Here is a 20,767-nt window from a genome sequence, read left to right on the forward strand (position 1 = left end):
AGCTGAACTGAAAAAACTAACAAAGCCACATTAGCATGGTAATAAAGATCACTAATGTTTATTACTTGGTAATAAAAATTTAAAAGAAAAAAAGTAAAATCAATGCAAAAATGCATTAAGTCCTTAGATGACATGTAGCTTGATGATACTTTAATGCCACTGTATCATTTTAGTATCTAGGTTGGCTAAACTGGAGCCTGAACTGAGTCTGAGTAATTAAGTACATAAATTATATGTTTTATATAGGTTTTAGAATCAAAATAAATACTAATGTCAGCTGTAAAAGTGTATTGTAAAAAGTGAAATGTTTTCCTCTTAAATGTAGCGTAGAATGCGATGTTAGTAGAGTAATGCAAAGTAGGCCTATGCAGAATTTGAGTGAAAATACTTACTAGACTTTCGTACTTGTGAACTTGTGAACCTATGTTAAATGTGGAATTAAACATTCCTTAAGTGATCGTGTGGCTCTTTCCCAGCTGGAGGTGTGACTGTAATCCCTGAGGCGAGCTTTGACTCTATGCACACAAGACCAGTCACTCCAGGCGCCCCGCACTCTGAGTGGAGGAGGAATCATGAGGAAGGAGGCGTTTCTGCTGCTAGTGCATCACGTGAGGTCAAACATCAGACCGTTTATAAAGCCAGTTTTCTGTCGCCTGCTGCTCACTAAAGGGATATTTCACAGAGATGATGTGGACGTCTGCTGTGCTTTTGGTGCTGCTGGCAGCAGCTTCACAAACTGTGGCAAGTGAGTAAAGAAAATGCTTTTTCATTTAAAAATGCTTTAAGCAGTAACAGGAAGATGCAGTCACGCATGATTTAGATTAGAAATCTTCAGATTTAAAGAGAGAGTTTTCAGTATTAGGATGAGATTTTTATTCAGCATCACAAACGTAAAGATGAACAAACAACCTGGAGAAAGCTTTAAAAATCAACTGTGTAAAAGTAGCTGAAGTATGAAGAAATATTAATAATCATAAATATGCCCAAGTTTCATACACTCTATTAATATTTAACTGGCATTTTACTGCCATACCGGAAGACAATTTTTATAATGTTGTGAGTTTTGGGTGTGTTAAAATGTTATTGTGTACTGTTATATGAATCTCTGCAAATAACTGAACCGTTCATTTAAAGTAGTAGAAGTAAAGTAGTAGCATTCTATTACTGAGATTGTTGATATGCAGAAAAAATAAAGTGATTAAAACATTACTGCATGTATTTTACACAGATTTAGTTACATTTTTATGGAATTCATCCACACAACAGTTTTAAATGTCCGAGTACCTTCAGAACCCCGAAGAATACAAATTTGATTTGATTTCTTTCATGTTATCCTTCATATTTGTTTTTTTTTTAACTAGAAAATTGCTCACTGTACAAAGAAAAAATAATACAATCTATTTATTTCTTGTTTCTAAGCCACAACTCTTTAGATTATTTTATGAAACCTCCGAGTTAAAATATGGGGTAAAAATTGAAACATTTAGATGTGGTATTACCATGAAACTTGTGTAGATGATTATTTACACTGAGAATCTTATTTTTATATTACAAGTTTTCTGAAATGCAAATGAAGAATTAGCTCTCTAAAATGGCTCTACTTTGCACACTTCCACAGAAATCTGTGAATATTTGATAAAAGCTTCTTCAGCATGTCTGTTTAATTTTGATCACAGGTTTCCTCAGAGACGGAATTTAAACTTAATGTTTTGTCACTTCACAAATAAGAAATGCAACCTGTGTAGTAACATAAAGAGTGACATGTATATGCAGAGCCACGGTGATAACACGTTACAATGTTGTGGTCTATAAGATGTGAGGCTACTTTTTCCCATGACCTCTTTACTCAACCATGCATGAAAGACATGACACATGAATAACACAGAGTTCAGTCTTTGCAGAACAAGAAGCCAAACACTCACTTTAAAGACATAAAGTAAATAAAAAAGAGCTGGGAGTTATCGATTGCTGTAATAATTCCTCTTGTCCAGCACCGGAAGAACTTTCTTGCTAAATGATGGGAAACAAAACCCAAAACTTGAATAAATAATAAAGTGGAGTGGCTGTCACTAAATTCTGTTTCAGCTCTGGACTAAACTTTTTACACATCTAACGCTCACTCTGGTCGTCAGGTTTTTGCCACGAACTGATTGAAAGAGGAATGTGATTGTTGTTAAATAACTGAGGCTAAATTCATAATTGGAGAGTCTTTATCTGCCAATAGGTTTAATCCAAACTCAACCCTGCATGTGACGCTGTTAATCACACACACTCAGCTGAGCATCACATGAGAGGGATTGAGATCAGAGGTCCATACTGCAAAAACCCCTCATTCATCTATTTATCCATCTTCAGCTACATTTTATAAATCAAATCATAGCTTCAGTAATAAATAAATAAATAACAACAGTGACTTTTGGGCTGCTGTAAGAACCAACAAAGAGGTTTGTGAGAACTATAAAAGTTAGTTTTAATCACTGGGACAACTCCCTTTAATGGCACCAGTTCTGTTTAATTACTACCAGATAACAGAGAATTACAAGACAGCTTTAAACCCACAATAACCAATGAAATCTTTAGTATGGAGGAGAGTTTGTGTTCTGTTTTAAATATATTTATTTCTGATATTTCAGAGCCCAAAAACCGCTTCACTCGTTACCCGTCATGGAACAGCAAGATGTACCCGATCTGGAAAGATGGAGACCCGCGATACAAAGACTCTTGGAAAGGTACATCAGTTGTAAACTATCTAATCTAAATCTAAATCTAAATCTAAATCTAAATCTATCTGTCTGTCTATCTTTAAAGATGTTTATTTTATTCATTTATTTGCCTTTTTATTGTCCTGAATGAAGTATTATACTGACAGATACTTTCATTTCTGTCTTTGGGACAGGTGGAAAAGTGACGTTTAATGTTGGAAATGATTCCCCAACTTTGACTGGAGCCAGAGTTACCTTCACTATTGACCTACAGTTTCCACGCAACCAAAAGGTGCTGCCTGATGGAGACGTGGTTTGGGCTGAAGACTGCGTAATCAACGGTAACGCATGCACGTTTGACCCTCAGTGACTTAATGCATTTATTTAATCAGTGCAATTAAAAGTGTTTTGCAGCGGTCAGTCCCCACAGGAAGAATAGTAATGAACTGTAATAACTTCCCACATTGCACCATCACTTATTTAACACCAGCATGTCAGGGGCTTAGTGCAAGGAATTGCAGTTTTTGCTGGCATGTCTGTGAAATCATAACTTATTAGAATTTCTCTTCTTGTTACAGGAACAAAGCATCTTGAGTCTGAGCCAGTATACCCAACACAGAACACAGACTGGGAGGCTGTGTTCCCTGATGGGACACCAGTGAAAAAAGACAAGAAACCCGCCTACGTGTTTGTGTGGAAGACCTGGGGTGAGAGGAGCTCACTTCTATTAATAAATGAGTAGATGAAGAACAAGATGAAATGCTTCTATGAGGAAAACAAGACAGTGGTGAGGTGTGCAGTGGGAGTGGCAGATGGGCTGAAGGTGGGGCTGTGATTACATTGTGATCTGTAGTGAGAATAGAGAACAAGTGGAGGAGAGCCTGGAGAAGTGGAGATGCTCTGGAGTGAAGAGGAATATATGTGGGTGAATTAGAGGGAAACAGCTGGAAAGGTAAACAAGGAGTAGAGGTAGTGAAGGCAGGTGAGTTTAAATACCTGGGTTTAAACATCCAAAGTAACAGACGATGCTAAAGAGAGGTGAAGAAACTTGAAGCTGAAACTTTTGTTTTCTTGTACTGAGATTTATTATGACTACTTATATGAATCATTTTAACTGTATATCTATATACATGTCAGAAAGCATTGAAAAGCACTACAGTTTCTCTTTAAATGGTCTGTTCAGTGTTATCTCACTGGGCTCCTGCTGCTCATTTGGCAGGTCAGTACTGGCAGGTGGCAGACGGGCCCTCCTCCTCCCTGACTATCGGCACAGATGACATCCCTCTGGGCTCCTACACCATGGACATCGTTATCTACCACTACCGCAGCAAAGAGAAGTTCATTCCTTTGGGATATGCCTCCACACAGTTCTCCATCACTGGTTAGTAACAGACAGAAAACAGAAACATAGCGTTCAGGTCAGGCAAAGGAACAAAATAGTGGAATTATAATTTAGTAGAAATATGCATGAAATAAAATAAGATTGCACTGCATGATAAGATGCTAACTGAAACATTCATCAAAAGCAGCATGGCGCATACATAATAAATCTGTTGCTTAATAAAGCCTAACATAAAGGAGTGAGGGGAAATATTTGCTCCCACGTTCTCTCATAAAGGTCATGAAATGCAAATCTGTTGCCCATTTATTTGTTAACATCATGCTTTGGCGTCCTCCTCAGATCAAATCCCCTTCGCTGTCTCTTTGGACCAAGTCAATGACATCGAGGCGGCCGACATGCGCTTCATCCAGAACAGGGCGATCGCCTTCACCATCACTCTCCACGACCCCAGCGAGTACCTCAGCAACGCAGACATCACCTTCAACTGGGACTTCGGGGATGCAAGCGGGGCCCTGATTTCCAGAGAGCTGACTGTCACTCACACCTACATCAGCTCGGGCTCATTCAAACCTAAAGTGGTGATCCAGGCGGTCATCCCGGACAAGGCCTGTGACCCACCAGTGGATACCCCAACCAAGACCCCTGGTCCACCTAACAGTCAGGGCACCACAGGTAACACACAGTTATTAAAGGATCATACAAATACATTCCACTTAATATATATGTAAAACCTGTGTCCTACAGACCGAACAGAGCACAGTGTGGTAATTCATCTAATACCCACACATATCTCATGCCATCAGAACAAGTGCTTTTTTAGAAAAAACAGCTTTTTTTTAGTCTTAACATAAATTGCTTTCCAAATTTGAGCATCAACTCTGGTCCATAATCACTGGAACACACAAAATACACTTTATGAGACTCATGAGGCACAAAGTCTGTATCAGAGGTTGATAAAGAGTCCTACTAGTAGCCACTGTAGCCGCTGTAGCCTGAGGTGTTTGACAAATGTGCATCTCCAAAGCAGGAAGAAAGCAATACATGGCAGAGCAGCAGCGACCTCAGTAATTACATAATGAGTTATCATTAACACAGATGGCAAATCCCAGTCTACCTTTCTCTGAGACAGGTGAGCTGTAATTCAGTCTTAGTTTCTTAGTTTGATTCAAGAGGCCGTCCTCAACAGTCCTGAACAGCTTCCATACAACCTTCAGATATTTGCTTTTGATTTTAGTCTTAGTGAGTCTGATTCATTTACTAACATGAAAAATATTTTTCTCATTATTCTCTAGATTTAGATTTTTTTCATTTTTTCTTTTCAAATGTCAAGTCAACACTGTATCAGTGTTATTATGCAAATAGATGATTACATTAACTCTCACTCACTGATGAATTCAACATTTGGAGTGAAAATTTGAATTAAATCATAATAAATAGCCAAAATAAAGTGAAATTTGCCAGATCCCACAGCGAGTCACTCCACATGTTTGCTTTGGCAAAGTTTTATGCTGGAGGCTCTTCCTGATACAACCTTGCCCAAAAGGATTTGTGTCTCTACCTGGAATTGAACCAGTGACCTTTGGCTTGCCAAAGTGAAAGTGTAGTTAAAATGTAAAGCACTACACTACATTTTATTTGTTTAATTCTCCTTATTTTACTTGGAAGTCCTATTGAGATAAAAATCTGTTTTACAAGAGAGATGCGGTCATGGTAGCAGTCATTCAGACTCACAGCATGTTAAAAATGTGACAAATACAACAGTGGTATTTACAAATACTCATAATAAAAATAATTTATGTTGCTTCCTTAAAATTCAGCAATAGATACAATAACATGTTTAAACTGAAATCTTTATGCAAAGTATACAATGTCTAAAAACTATCAACAAAACGTGAAAGAACAACCATAATGATTTTATATATAAAATAATAATGTGAGATATCAAATGAAGCTAAACTATGGCCAGGCTGTACCTTTATGTAATACCTATTTGAACCACAAGATGGTGCAGTTAGTTAATCATATCTTTCTTCAGGAGTTGAGTGGGAAAAATATCTTAAGCAAATGGGGCTGAAAAAGAGACCCCCCCCCCCCCCCCCCCCAAACAAAGCAAAACAAACAAACAAACAAAGAAAAAGTGCATCTAAAGCAGTTTAACACAGCAACTTGTAAAACGCTGCTCCCTGGTGACAGGAGCAGCAATAATCAGAAGTTAAGTTCAAGATGAGCACAAGTTTAAAATATTAAAGTTTACTGTGAGCAAATACAGGAAGTGATTGCAAAAAAATAGTTACATTATAATTATATATTGGTTATTAGTCATATAGGAAGCTGAGGCTTCACATGGAAGACAGTTTTAGTTTTATGCATTAAGCACCAATTCACAGCACTGGTTGTCAAAAAGTGTTTTATAATATAAGATAAAGAACTCCAGTGATCCACTATGAGTAAGAAAGTGGTGACGAAAGGGAGGAAGAACGATCTTTTTAGGGGAAGAGACCAACAAGGGAATGAGTCTGAGTGAAGGGCTGCCATCTGCTTTGACTGTTTCAGGAGTGAGGGGAAAGAGGAGAGAGAAATGCAGAGCAGACAGATAGATATGTGTGTAATACTGATCCTGTCTTCATGAACGTAAATAAATATGTTTGCAGTGAAAGCTCCTGTACTGGCGTCTGCTGGGCCTGTACTGGTTTCCACCAAGTCAGTTGGTGTAAATGTTAACACTGCTCCTTCGGACACGGAAGAGGACAACACCGAGTACGAGGCCTCCACTGCCCCCAACACTCAGCTGGCCCAGGAAACACCAACTGTGGAAAAGACTCCGTCTCCCATCAACCAGCTGCTAGCTCACAGAGAGGCGGGGAACAGGCTGACAGCAGGTGAGCAACACTTGCATGAAAATAGTCAAAAGTTTCCTGAAAGATAAATGTTTCAATCTTAGCCACACGTGAGGTCACACGTGCAGGATTCGTACACATAAAACTCACACAGACTTCTCATTAAAGCATTATGTACAGTTGTTTCATACACCTGGTCTCTCCATCATCCTCTTGTCCCTCAACCTCAAATCCAAATCTCAAACGGCAGTCTCTTCCTCTTGAGACGGAGTTCTTTGTTCCCACTGTGGTCAAGTGCTGCTCACAAGTGATCTGATTGGTCTGTTCGTTGGATTCTTTTGCTATATTGTAGCTAAAATTTTAGGGTCTTTTGTTGTGAACTGGTGATTCATTGCATTACATACATTAAAAATAAAATCTGAAATTGAACGGCCTGCTATTACTGAAACTTTAAAAACTCTGGCAGAGATATTAACGCTTATAAAAATGTATTTTAGCATACATTAAGAGTCTAAATGACATTGTTAGATGTAAAAACTTGTAACCTGCACTGGACTTCTGCATTTCACACCAGCAGTTATAGATTCAAAAAGATTATATGTGGATATAGATTTTAGATTCTAAATGTATAATGTTCAACATCAAGTCCAAACTAGACCGTCTGAACCGTCTGTCACTTTTCCTTTTTGTCAAGCCGCTGAATGACTTGAGAGTGACTCAGCAGTCACGCCTTACAGTCATACATCAGTTGAGATTCTTGTTTTGCACAAAGAGACAATTCATGGATTACTTCATGCACACCATGGACTGGCAGCAGCCACGTGCATGCCGCATGTGTCCATCTACAGACGTGGCTAGAGTGGATTAGAAAAATATTTGGGAATCTATTAAATATCTATTACTTTCAGATACTTTCCCTGTTAAATACTGGAGCTTATTAAAACAACAAAGCATCCTGTTAAAGGGCAAACATATCGGCAAGCGAACTGTCAGATGATCAGGATAAGATCATTGAGTGATTTCCTCAAATGTAAATGTTTTTTGAAACACCACCATTGTACACAGCAAGCTGAGCAAATTAAAACTACTCTGTTGGACTTTATCATCTTTACATGCGATTTGCATGCTGGCTTGGATGATCTCAGTTCATTTTTCCTTATTCCATGCGTTCTGATTATGAAGCTACAAAATGCACCAAACTAAGAGGCGACATGTTAAAGAAAATTTATTTAAAACGTGGGAAAAAAGTTGCTAGAGCTAAAACATCGTGAAGTAAGTAAGGAAATCCAGGAATAAACATGCACATAATCTTACTCCATAAATTTGATCTTACTAACCTAACAGCTGCCTGTCTCAGTCTTATCTCTATTCTGTGGTACAGTGTCACCTTTGAAAAAGTGACTTGTGGCTGCATAATTTAGATTATTCCCTTTAAATGTAAACAAAAATGTGTTTTAGTCCTCCTCAGTTTGGTACACTGCTGGCTGTAGAAGATAAATGTTCAGGGACATCAAAACACAACACAGCTCCTGTTGTTTTCTAAGGTTTTGTAAGAGTGGTAAGGCTCTAAATTTAATGTTATCTTTATTCAGTAAAATATGATTATTTTGTATTATCAAAGCTTCATCCCTGTAAGAAGCAGAAGGGACATTTCTCATTGCATTTACTTCCTCCATTCTAGCCCTTATTTGCAGGAAAAATGGTTAATTTATCATATTACTAAGACTGAAATGGCTAATTCAAACTGACTGGATGGATCACATCCTATGGCCTTCACAATAACCAGATCTCCACCCATGACGGATGATGGACTGGTTTGTTAGACAAATGGTCCATCACTTTGATCTAAACACCAAATGTTTCATGAAGAGTGAAGGAAAAAGGATCCAAATACCCAGCACAGACGCAGACAAATTTATTTAACAAATAAGCCTTTTATGTGCAGAATACAGAATAAAATACCAAAAGTGCTGGAGAAAATTACTGGGAGCACAACAAAGGACAGAGAAGACTGATAATGTATGAACACGAAACATGTAACAAGACACAGCTGAACTCAATCTGGATAACGAAAGTAAAACTAACTCAACACAAAACACTTTAATAACAAACTCCATGAAAACTGATCTAAGAACTAAGAAGGCTGAAAATACAAGAACATAAATAAATCAAGAAAAAGCATCAACACTAGAAGAATCTAAACAGACTAGACTAAACTAAAACATAATAAAAATACATCAAGGCACAGGGAAGGTAAAAAATAATTAAGGACAAGCTAACTCAATACAAAAGTAACCAGAACAGAACTCAAATTTTGAAGTAAACAAAGAGGAAAATCCAAAAACTCAAAGCCTTGGATTTGAGATCCAGGTCTGTGACATAATGAGGGAAAATTTTTTGGAAAAATCATTTTCATCCCTCTAGCAGTGTGTCAGAGTCGTGGAAAATCAATGCCAGGGAGCGCTGATGCTGTTCCAGCATCTTACTAACACATTTTATGTTGATTTATCCTTAAATTTGTCTGTAACTCTATATGGTTTCATTTATCAATTCCAAATCTTAAACAATGTCAGATCTGTCTTAAAAAATATATAAACAAAAAGAATACCAATACTAATTGGAAAATCATTATAAAACCAAATAATTTTGTACACACAGAGTCATTCATGAAATCACTGATTGTTGGCTTATTGTCAGCTAAATGTGATCACCATCACCAACAAAAAGTGGATACTGGTATTTTGCTTTTCAGTAAATAAAATCTGATGAAAATATTATAAAATCCAGCAACACTGTTTTTTTTGTTTTATTTTTAATCATGAAATATTCAAAAAAGGATATTTGGAGTCACCAAAGGCACAATAAAAATGTTTTATCTTTTGCATTTTCTTGCTTTTGCATCAGTTTGCGCTCCTGATGCAGTTGTAAAATTAAAGATGTTGCAAATCTTGTTTCACAGCAGCCAAAACAATTTGCAAAAGTTGCTGATGTGTCTTTGGTTCAAATTACAAATGCCAGTATGAATTGTTTGTGTAATAATTCTCTGGCTGTTCTCACCAGACACTAAGCGCACAGTCACACTCACGGGACAAGCTCCAGTTGTTGTGCTGGTTAAGAGGGATGCCGACAAAAAATCCTCTGATGACGACTGTGTGATATATCGTTATGGATCCTTCTGCACCAGCATAGAAATATTTGGTGAGTTTTATTTGTACCCTTTTCCTTAAATGTAAAAAACCACACACACACACACACGCACGCACGCACGCACACACACACACACACACACACACACACAGAGACGAATTAAAAGGTGATTATCAGTGAGATTATTTTTCTGTGTCTTTGTTTTCAGAGGGAATTGAAAAAGTAGAGATTGTACACATGGACAATACAGTGATGGCAACACCCAGGATGAACAAAAATGTTTTGGATGTCACCGTGACCTGCCTGGGAAGGTGAGTGGTCCTGCACCATGTTTTAAGCTGCCACAGAATAAATGAAAGCCTCTAAAGGAAATCTATTCATCTTATTACATTCACAGAGGTGGAACATTTCCAATAATAAGAACGGTTTATACACAGGCTCCTTTGTAAACAGGCTCCAGATGGCTCTAAGCGCTCAGCCTTCCTGATAACATTGACTGTCAAAGTGTTTCGTGTGTGAGTCTGAGGCCAAGGGGAGAGTAGCTGAATGTTTGTCTGCTTCCTCAGGAAGTTTTTAGGGGGATGATAACATAATCGTACAGATGATCTGCTAAGATATGAGCTCTGTCATACTGTAACCAATTCCAACTAATTGAATCAGGAGAAATGAATCCTTTTTTAACATTAAAATCTGTTTTCAGTGTCTATTTTTTATTATAGTCGATTGTAAATGGCTATAAAATAGAGAAATAATAATAACCATGTTAATTAGAAAGCAGCAGATTTTGATCTTATTCGCATAACAGAATGAATTATTTGCACTGTGTTATTATGTGGTGGAAATAACTATATCTAAGACACTATGGATTCACGACTGTCCCTGCTTATATGATTCCAAACAAGAAAGAAAATCCAGACATGCAGAAACAGTTTGACCATGTGAAGTCCAAGCTACTTTGTCCTGCTTACAGGTCTCCTGTTGTACCACAATATGAATGTGCTGAATAATTAATGTCTTCCATATGAGGCCTCAGCTTCCTATATGACTAATATGTGATTTTGGCCTTTATGTATGCCTTTAGTGATAAGAAATTAGGGGGGGAAAAAAAACATTATAACACTCATCAGTACCTACACTATTTCATTTTTTTTGTTTCCAATGCCCCCCCCCCCCCCCCCCCTTTACTTCAGTTCTTGGTTGTTATTATTATTATCAAACCTATTCAAGCCTTTGCTTTGTGAAAAGCATTTTGGCTTTGGAAGAAAGGTACAAGAAGAAAGTTGGCTCAAAGGGAATTGAAAGAAAGTTAAAGCGTTTAAGACAGGTCGTTTAAGACAGTTGAACCAGTATCTGATTAAGAACTGGTTATTTTGAACTCTGGGTAGCGCAAAGCTATTTAGTAGAGTCCAAGAATCAAAGCAAGAACCTCTAAATGAGTAAAATAGGCACACTTTAAAGTGTACAGTTTGATTTTACTCACTTTCTTTCTCCTGCAGCCTTCCCAAAGAGGTCTGCAGTGTGCTTTTGGATTCTGAGTGCTTGAGGCCAATTCACTCAGTGTGCAACATGGTGGAGCCATCAGAAGAGTGCCAGCTGGTACTCCACCACTTCCTCAATGACTCTGGTGTCTACTGCATCAATGTTTCCTTGACCAATGATGTCAGTTTAGCTGTAACAAGTGCCAAAGTCCACGTTGACATGGGTATGCAACATAACCCCCCATACAACAGTAACATGAATTGATTTGGTTTGACAGCATTTGATGTGTCTGCTTTGACCTGACAGTGTGATCCTTGTTTCAGGCTCTGGTTTGTCCTCGTCTGAAATTATCGCCATGCTGCTGGGTGTCCTGGTATTTGTTCTGGCAGTCGGAATAGTGGCATATTCTTACAAGTAAGAACTTCAACTTATTTCTAGATGGCTGTTTTCTTATTACCTCCACCAAGGAGGTTGTTTTTGGTAGTGATTGCATGTGTGTGTGAGTAAAAAGGTTTTCAAGGTCAACTTGATTGAACTTCATGATTTATTGGTTGAAAAATGGACAAAAAGCCTTATAACTTAGACTATTATTCTTACAAGTGTGCTCTGTACTGTCAGCTTTTAGAAAGTACTATATAGAGATTTAAAATATCATACCACACGTGACCTCTTTCCTCTGCTTCAAGGTCAAGAGATTGATGTGAAAGTCAGAGTGATAACAACGTTATATAGATCTGTTTAAAACTCTGTTTCTTACTGCTATTGTTTGTATTAATAACAAAAAGATATGTAGGGAATGATATATGGGGATTCAACATTTAGTAAAAGACACTGGTTATGATTTTATATGTATGTTACAGTAACATGTTATAACCATTTAAATACATATCAACTTGAACACGTGCAAAGTTTCTGAATAAATATTATTTTTTGCAAAACAAAACTTCAAAAATATTTATATAAAAATATAATATATACAACATATAATACTATTCCCTTAAAAGTAAATATTGCCCAGGGAGTGAGCTGCCTTTGTGAAGGGTTGTGCTCTTGAAGTGCTTCTTGTTTCATATACTTTAAGAGGAATACAGAGGAATAGGGTAAAAATAATATGCAGCCAACAGCTGACTTAGATATCATCATTAAGCTCGTTATGAAAGGTCAAAACAAAAACGAGAAATCAAAGTGTTTATTTGTAGCAGGCTGTAAACATGTCCAGTATTTTAACATTTCAGTCTGTGGGGACTGACTCGCTTGAGGAACCAGCCTAAAGCAGCCATAAGAGGAACTGTGGTTTTTCACATGAAGGTGACCACTTGTGCTACGTCACTGTGGTTACATCCATCTTTGATATACAGTCTTTGATGCACAAACATGACATGTTGGTAAAAAGACATACAAATCTGTAGGCCTTTACTTTGGGGCTGAACATGTAGCATAAAGAGGTTTTTTTATTGAGTTTTTCTTTGCTAAACAGAAACCTGCTGCAGCAAAAAAGACACCAAAAGTGTAATGAGAGTGAAAAACACAACATTACAGTCAGTGAACTTAAAATCGTTAAAAAGTTATGCAGAGTGGAGGTGATGTGCATATAAGAATTTGTTGGTTTACTAATGAAGGCAACCCTGTTAACATTATTATTTCATACTTTAACATGAATAAATCATAAATGCTTGAAAACAGCCTGTGAGTGTGCGTGTTTTCTCGACAGGCGCTTTAAGTCCTACCGTCCTCTGAAGGAAGATGTCACTGTGTCTGGAGGCTCACAGCTCCACGGGGCTCAAAGCACCTCTGGACCCTCGTCTTTCTGGAACATCCTGAACCGGCGAGGAGTCGTGGACAACTGCCCTCTGCTGCAGGACAAGCCGGTGTGAATCGTCACAGCCTCACACAGCTATATACAAGTGGTTATGCGTGTCACAAGCACCGGGGATGTTTTTTTAAATACTTTTTTTAAGCATCTGTTGAATTACAGACATCACTGATGTGTTATATTTAGGATGAAATCAAACAATTTCCCAGAATTATACCTTAGACATGCGCTGATCTTTTTTTTGTACCTACTTAAAGCAAGTGTGGTAGATATAAATGCTTAAATCTGGACAAAATTTGAATGTTTTTTCAATAAACATTACTTAAAAGAGTTGTTTTAAGTTGTCTTTCATTTATGTTGACTACACTGATGCTCTGCAGAGCTTATTGGGGGATTAAAGAAGTACTTCCCAATACCTTTCTGTACTCATGTAAAATCTGACCCTGCATTCCATCACATTCTAACTCTTCATTAGTAAAAAGTAGAAAAAAAGAATTACTATGTCGCAACCAGAGGACTGCACAATTAATTCATTTTATTTCTCATCACTGATAAATAACAGCCTTGAGATACTGATATATTCTTTCTAAATTATTGATGATTATTCACGCATGAATTAATGACACCAGGTAGAAAAAAGTACTGGGTTTCTGTTGAAGTAATTGAAATTGAAACCAATTAGTTGTCCAGCTTCTGATTATAATAGATATTGTTAATGTTTAAGAAAACAATATATATCTATGCATATATTCTGCCAAGCTTTGAGTTTTATATACCGAATCTTCAAAATTATAGCTCAAAATTTGGAGTTGCACCATTTTGTTGTTGTAAATATGTATTTGGGCTGAATAAACACAGGGCAAAGGACTTCACATCACAGAGGTTTTATTTAGAAGACAGCCAAACTTGACATTTTCAGGAGTTTTTAGTCTTAACAGCCAAACTGACAAACATTTCTGTTTGGAATGCATTCAAGAACACATTGCAATCAATTATTATCTGTTAATGCCTGTTTTAATACTCCTCTCCTTCCTCCTCTCCCTCGCCCTCAATGGAGTCGACTCCCACCTCCTCATAATCCTTCTCCAGAGCTGCCATGTCCTCTCTGGCCTCGGAGAACTCTCCCTCCTCCATACCCTCACCCACGTACCAGTGAACAAAGGCACGCTTAGCGTACATCAGATCGAACTTGTGGTCGAGCCGAGCCCAGGCCTCTGCAATAGCAGTGGTGTTGCTCAGCATGCACACAGCCCTCTGGACCTTGGCCAGATCTCCACCAGGAACCACAGTGGGGGGCTGGTAGTTGATGCCAACCTTGAAACCAGTGGGGCACCAGTCCACAAACTGGATCGTGCGTTTGGTTTTGATGGTGGCAATGGCAGCGTTGACATCTTTGGGCACCACATCACCACGGAACAGCAGGCAGCAGGCCATGTACTTGCCATGGCGAGGGTCACATTTCACCATCTGATTGGCTGGCTCAAAGCAGGCATTTGTGATCTCAGCCACTGAGAGCTGCTCGTGGTAAGCCTTCTCTGCAGAGATGACTGGAGCATAGGTGGCCAGGGGGAAGTGGATACGGGGGTATGGCACCAAGTTGGTCTGGAACTCTGTCAGATCAACATTGAGGGCACCATCAAAGCGGAGGGAAGCAGTGATGGAGGACACAATCTGACTGATCAGCCTGTTCAGGTTGGTGTAAGTAGGACGCTCGATATCAAGGTTCCTACGACAGATATCGTAGATGGCCTCATTATCTACCATGAAGGCACAGTCAGAGTGCTCTAGGGTGGTGTGGGTGGTCAGGATGGAGTTGTAGGGCTCCACCACAGCGGTGGACACCTGGGGAGCTGGGTAGATGGAGAACTCCAGCTTGGACTTCTTGCCATAATCGACAGACAGACGCTCCATCAGCAGGGAGGTGAAACCAGAGCCGGTGCCACCTCCAAAGCTGTGAAACACCAGGAAGCCCTGAAGACCAGTGCACTGATCAGCCTGAGGACGGAGAGGGAGAGATGACAACCAGGCATGAGTTACTTCATTCAATTATTTCATTTGTATATACACATTTTATACTAGCTGCTTTGAATTCACCCACCAGTTTGCGGATCCTGTCCAGAACCAGGTCAATGATCTCTTTGCCGATGGTGTAATGTCCACGGGCGTAGTTATTGGCAGCATCCTCCTTGCCTGTGATCAGCTGCTCAGGGTGGAACAGCTGACGGTAGGTACCAGTGCGTACCTCATCTATGCAAACAACATTACGTTAGTTTTCCTTTAAAGATGTTTTAATTTTCCTACATTATTGTTTAGCGAGCGGTGATGACACTTACCGATGACAGTGGGCTCCAGGTCCACAAAAACAGCTCTGGGGACGTGCTTTCCAGCTCCAGTCTCGCTGAAGAAGGTGTTGAAGGAATCGTCTCCTCCTCCGAGAGTCTTGTCACTGGGCATCTGTCCGTCCGGCTGGATCCCATGTTCCAGGCAGTAAAGCTCCCAGCAGGCATTGCCGATCTGGACACCAGCCTGACCAACGTGGATGGAGATACACTCACGCTGTGGAGAGAAAAGAAAAAGAAGGAAAAGGTCATCTATCTATATATAATTTGGATTTCATTCCACATTTTGTCACTGCTTTTACATGTAACCTCTCTCAAGACATGCATCTTAAAATTGGACACATTTAGTTGCTCCCTCTATCTGAGATGAGCAGTGCAGCAGGAGGTACCTCCCTGCAGCCCCCGCAGAGGCAGGACGCTCTCCTCTTCCCTCCAGTGTTTTTTGTCCTCTTGTCCTTTTATCCCTCTCTCTTACCTCTCCCCCTCTTTTGCAAGCAAAAGCACACATGCAAATTGATTTCCCTGTGCAAAGGCGCACAGCCTGGAATATTCCACTTGCTTCCATGTCTTGAGGATGCAAAATCACAGTGAAGAAAACATAAAATCAATCTAGCTAATTAGATCTATGTCTTTTTGTAATGCACGAAACCTTAATTTGGTCCTAATTAAATCATCATACAGGTCACATAGCCTTTACGAGAGTGTATGTTTATTGAATATTTCAGGATAAATATAAAAATAGAGGCATTTTGTTGTGTCAATTTATTTTCTTTAACCTTAAAATTAAATTAAATTAAAAACACATTTGCTGCTGCATCCTATGAATTAAAAATGATAGCTGCAATTTAATTTCTCCATCCATCCCCACCCAATCTGCCCCTCCCTGCCTTTAAACAGGGTCGTGCGTTTGTAAGGTGCCAGATTTATGATTTTTACGTGTTAAAATGACAAAAAAAGGTGAATATTTACATAAATAATGCTATTCATTTATATGAAAAGCAGCTCTACTGTCTTTATTGTCAGTCTAAACAACGCCACTCTGTGCATTGTTCTCATCTCTACACAATGCCAATCACATCGTGCCACTGCCGCAGACCAAATCTGTGCATCATCTCTGTAACACGATTTGTTTTCACGCTAAAATATATCTATATCAAGTGTTTCGGTAACAATCTAGCTATTCTATACGTTTATGTGTCTACTGAGTTTTAAAAATGGTTTTCTAGCGATGGGAAACCCGTTCAACAACCGAGACACCGGCGCCTGACTAACCTGAAATTCCACCTTACAAAAACGGTTTCAGAGAGGAACGAAGGGAAATATCTTACCATGATTCCGTCTGAGGCTCAAAGAGGAAGAGGAGAAGGAGAAAATGTGAAGAAAGAGGCTTTTTAAAAAAGGGTCTGTTTGCGTCGCGTGTTGTACCCAACGGGGTCGATGCAACAACTGCTGAATGGGAGGGCGGCGCTACCAGATTTATACAGGCAGGGCAGGGGATTTGCTCCTGTGCACAGAGGAAAAAAACGCGTTTACTACCACCGTTTGGTGGCTAATGCAGTTCTGACATAGCTTCTAAGTGTTTTTGCAATTAAATATGAGAAGTACAATATATTAATATTTTAGAAGCCAGCAATGAAATAAGATAAATATAAATATCGTGATTCTTACTAGTGGATATGTGGGTATGTTACGTTTTTTTGTTGGGGTGAAAAATATTCTCATACATTACATGACAAGAAAGACTGTCCACGAGCTCCTTGCAATGTAAATTTTAATAGCAGCAGCAGAAGAAGAAGTCTGAATTTCATTTCATTTTCACTGAATAAAGGGCTAATTCAAACAAAGCTCATTTATTATGCATAGAGGTTTGAGCATCTATTATTTAGGTGTGGCAAGCTGCAAATCAATACAAAGCTGTCCTCTTTGGTGAGATTTCGACTGTAAATATTTGTGGATTTTATTTTTTATTTTTCCACAAATGTAGTGCATTAATATTGATGCTTTTGCTGCATCCACCCCACTGGTGCTGGTATCATCCAGGCACCCATGTTGCAGGAGTCTGCCATGGTATCTGCCTGCCATGCCAGCTCCTCGGCTCTCCTCCCTCTTTGTCCTAGATTCTCTGCAATGATGTCATTCAGTGGGCCGATCACGTGGCTGCACGTCTGCCTGTGTGTCTGTTGTTCAGCAGCACCCAGTGTGGGTTGAGCTTCTTCTGGTTCTGTCCAGTTTGAGGAACTGAAATTGGCTGAACTGCAGTTTATGTGACATAATGGCTGTGTTAGAGAACCTAAATGCCACTAAGACTTAACAGTCTGCAGTTACAACATTAAAACCCGTCCCTTTAAGCTGTCTGAAAATCCAGTTAAGAATGGGAGTCACCTGAAAAGGCATGTAGCTTAATGCTTTTAAGTAAGGCTGAAAGAAAAAGGAAAAATCCTTGATGCAGTATAAACTAGTAGCCACCTAAATGTGGGTTCTCTCACTAATTATTCAGCAGGGCAGTGAGGATGTATGATTTACAGCCAGCCTTTAGTGGTTGCTACACTCAAAATGAACTGCAGGAGATGAAAGAGAAGGACAGGAAGCAGCAATGGCTGACAGCCAGGACTTCTTGAGAGAACATTCTCCACTCCCCTTCCTCCTCCTCCTCCTCAGCAGCTGTGAGACAGGGAGGGTCTAAGCAGCTGCTCACCAAGAGGAGAGAGGGAGGATGGGAATGCTGTAGAGATGGGAGTGGTCCTTCATGGCGTTGAAACTTACCGCAATGCATCCTGCAAACTGGGAATCTGATACCCGACAAAGTGACCGAGCATGTTTTCCATCTGTCACAGCAGAGCTCGCATGCTGATGGCTTCAACGCAGGTGCAGGCAGATCGACGACATGGATGTGTATTCATCCTCTAAGACAGAAACAGAGAAGCATTTCGAGCTTTTGTCTGTGTGAGGCTGTTAGGGCGGGGCATCGCCTCACAAGAAAACTGGACTGGAAGAAAATTAATAAATAAATATAAAATAAGAAAATCTGAAAAATAAAAGCGATAATAATTTAGCTGAGGATGTAGGCCAGATTTCTGATGTAGGTCAGTATATTGACTGCACATAAATCACAGCATCTCACATAAAGAAACACAGCTAACACACAATCCAAAATCACTGCGACAACTGCTGTCATTTAGTTTTTAGATCTAGATTGCATCCTTGAAATCTGCATTATAAAATATGCACAAAATATAAAATATAAATAATGTGTACGGTAAATGGAAATAGCAAATTTTTGTGGGTACATTAGGGATTGAAAAGTACGAAGGCAACAATAATTTGTTCAACCTCAGATCTGTGGCATTGTATATTGCAAAAATAAATAATATAATGCACTGGTTTCCAAATGTGACATTGTGAGACAACTATATTTGATTAATTAATTATTAATTTAGTGCAGGAGCACTCTGCATGCATTCTTTTCCTCACGCTGCTCACCAGTTCAAGCATTTCACCAACAGCTTCAGCTGGCCCGGGGATGTCAATGGCACTCAGCTGGAGCAGATCATCAATCAAGAAAAGTCGGTGCTAAATACATGGATGACACACTTGAAGTCAAAGAATTTAATCAGAGAACAACACCACAGATTGCTGAACTGTAATAAAGTGTTTGATAAGCACTGAGGTCTGTGCACAGTTACAGGAAGAATGATTTTGTTACCATTTAAACAACAACCTTGAATCAAACACTGCTTGAGCTTCAGTCACGGTGGATTGTTAATAGCTAACCCTTTACACCATTCTTGGTCACATAAATCCTGGAAACCACAAATCCACAAGTACCAAAGTCTAAGCACAACATCACAGCATAACGGAAATAACGATCACGGAACGACTAAATTAAGTATTTGAAGGTAAACATTAACAGTCCCATGAGGGTTTGTACTTCCCTGTACAGGAATGTTCTTTACTTAGAAAAACAAAATAGAAAAACTGAGTACTATTATGCTCCTGTGTATCTGGGCAAAATGTATGGACATCAGTATTATAAAAATGGTAAAGGTGTGTAAAGTTTTTACAGATGTCAAGTCTGAGGGTTTTCCCCATAGGCGTCTATGCGGAGTCCCCCCATGTAACCATTAAAAAGAACGCATGATTCACTTTTCAGACTTGGAAGCTATGTCCGTCTTTTATACAATCTGTATTTTACATACACTGTGTGGCAATACTCTTGCTCAAAAATTCCAGGTGGCATGCTTGGTCCAGATGTTAACCCACAAGAATCGCTGGTGCCCATCCCCAGCTTGGACAAACCGTGAGGGTTGCGTCACGAAGGGTCTCTGGCATAAAATCTTTCTTGCATCAAAAGTGTGGATGACATATAATATTGCTATATGATCAGCTATGTTGTTGTTGGAGATGATGGCACTGATGGAAGGACACAAGGCACAGCTGATGGTAGCAGAGCTATGAGAGGCAAGGTTGAGATGGTTTGGACATGTGCAGAGGAGCAGTAGTAAATATAATGGGAAAAGTTATGTTGAAGAGAGCTGTCTGGCAAGAGGAAATGGGGAAGACCAAAGAGAAGATTCAGGAATGTAGAGGGGTCAGTGTGAGAGGAGAGGATGCAAGGGGATAGGGTGTTTGCACATGCAGTTTATATTGAGCTATAAACAATATTAACTAAGCTATAAAATATAATATACAAGATCTAAGGTACGGGTAATATAATCATATATACTCAAAAGTGTTTAAGCAACCTTCAATTCAATAACCAGACTGTTCCATGTAAGCAGAGGATAAAATCAGGATGATCAAAGGTAAAAAAAAAACGTGGATTTTTTAATGCTGACACAACTGGTTTCTTGGGATCCTTTTTTAGATGATGAGAAAAGACAATAAAATCTATGCTCGTTTTCCATCTGCTGTTACTGTAAACACACATCTCTCGGGTCTGAGTCTCAAAATAAAGCAGCCCCTCGTTCAATGGGATACCACTTCTACCTCTGGGACAACTGTTGTCATAGAGTTTCATTTGTTGTTAGCAACCAAAGTGCTTAACTCCCTGCGAGTTGGCTCATGAAAACCAATTTATGGTCCGTTTCACTGAAATCTGAAGGTTTAAG

At 39.1% G+C, this 20,767-nt stretch overlaps 2 protein-coding genes across 2 annotated transcripts; one reads left to right on the top strand and one right to left on the bottom strand.

The window, feature by feature from the left end:
• Positions 1–654: 654 nt before the first annotated feature.
• pmelb (premelanosome protein b) lies at positions 655–13,627 on the top strand. The gene is made up of 12 exons (XM_063463903.1): positions 655–745; positions 2,634–2,729; positions 2,897–3,043; positions 3,281–3,409; positions 3,922–4,083; positions 4,384–4,716; positions 6,696–6,923; positions 9,942–10,079; positions 10,237–10,339; positions 11,525–11,730; positions 11,831–11,921; positions 13,219–13,627. Exons 1-12 carry the CDS (start codon positions 685–687, stop codon positions 13,379–13,381), a joined length of 1,857 nt encoding a protein of 618 aa, XP_063319973.1. The 5' UTR covers positions 655–684; the 3' UTR covers positions 13,382–13,627.
• Positions 13,628–14,188: 561 nt separating this feature from the next.
• Positions 14,189–17,118, bottom strand: tuba1c (tubulin, alpha 1c). Its single transcript, XM_063465314.1, has 4 exons — positions 16,988–17,118; positions 15,654–15,876; positions 15,419–15,567; positions 14,189–15,315 (listed from the first exon to the last, which is right to left on the bottom strand). Exons 1-4 carry the CDS (start codon positions 16,988–16,990, stop codon positions 14,335–14,337), a joined length of 1,356 nt encoding a protein of 451 aa, XP_063321384.1. The 5' UTR covers positions 16,991–17,118; the 3' UTR covers positions 14,189–14,334.
• Between the last annotated feature and the right edge of the window lie 3,649 nt (positions 17,119–20,767).

This window comes from Pelmatolapia mariae, linkage group LG20 (assembly GCF_036321145.2).
Source record: "Pelmatolapia mariae isolate MD_Pm_ZW linkage group LG20, Pm_UMD_F_2, whole genome shotgun sequence".
NCBI lineage: Eukaryota > Metazoa > Chordata > Actinopteri > Cichliformes > Cichlidae > Pelmatolapia > Pelmatolapia mariae.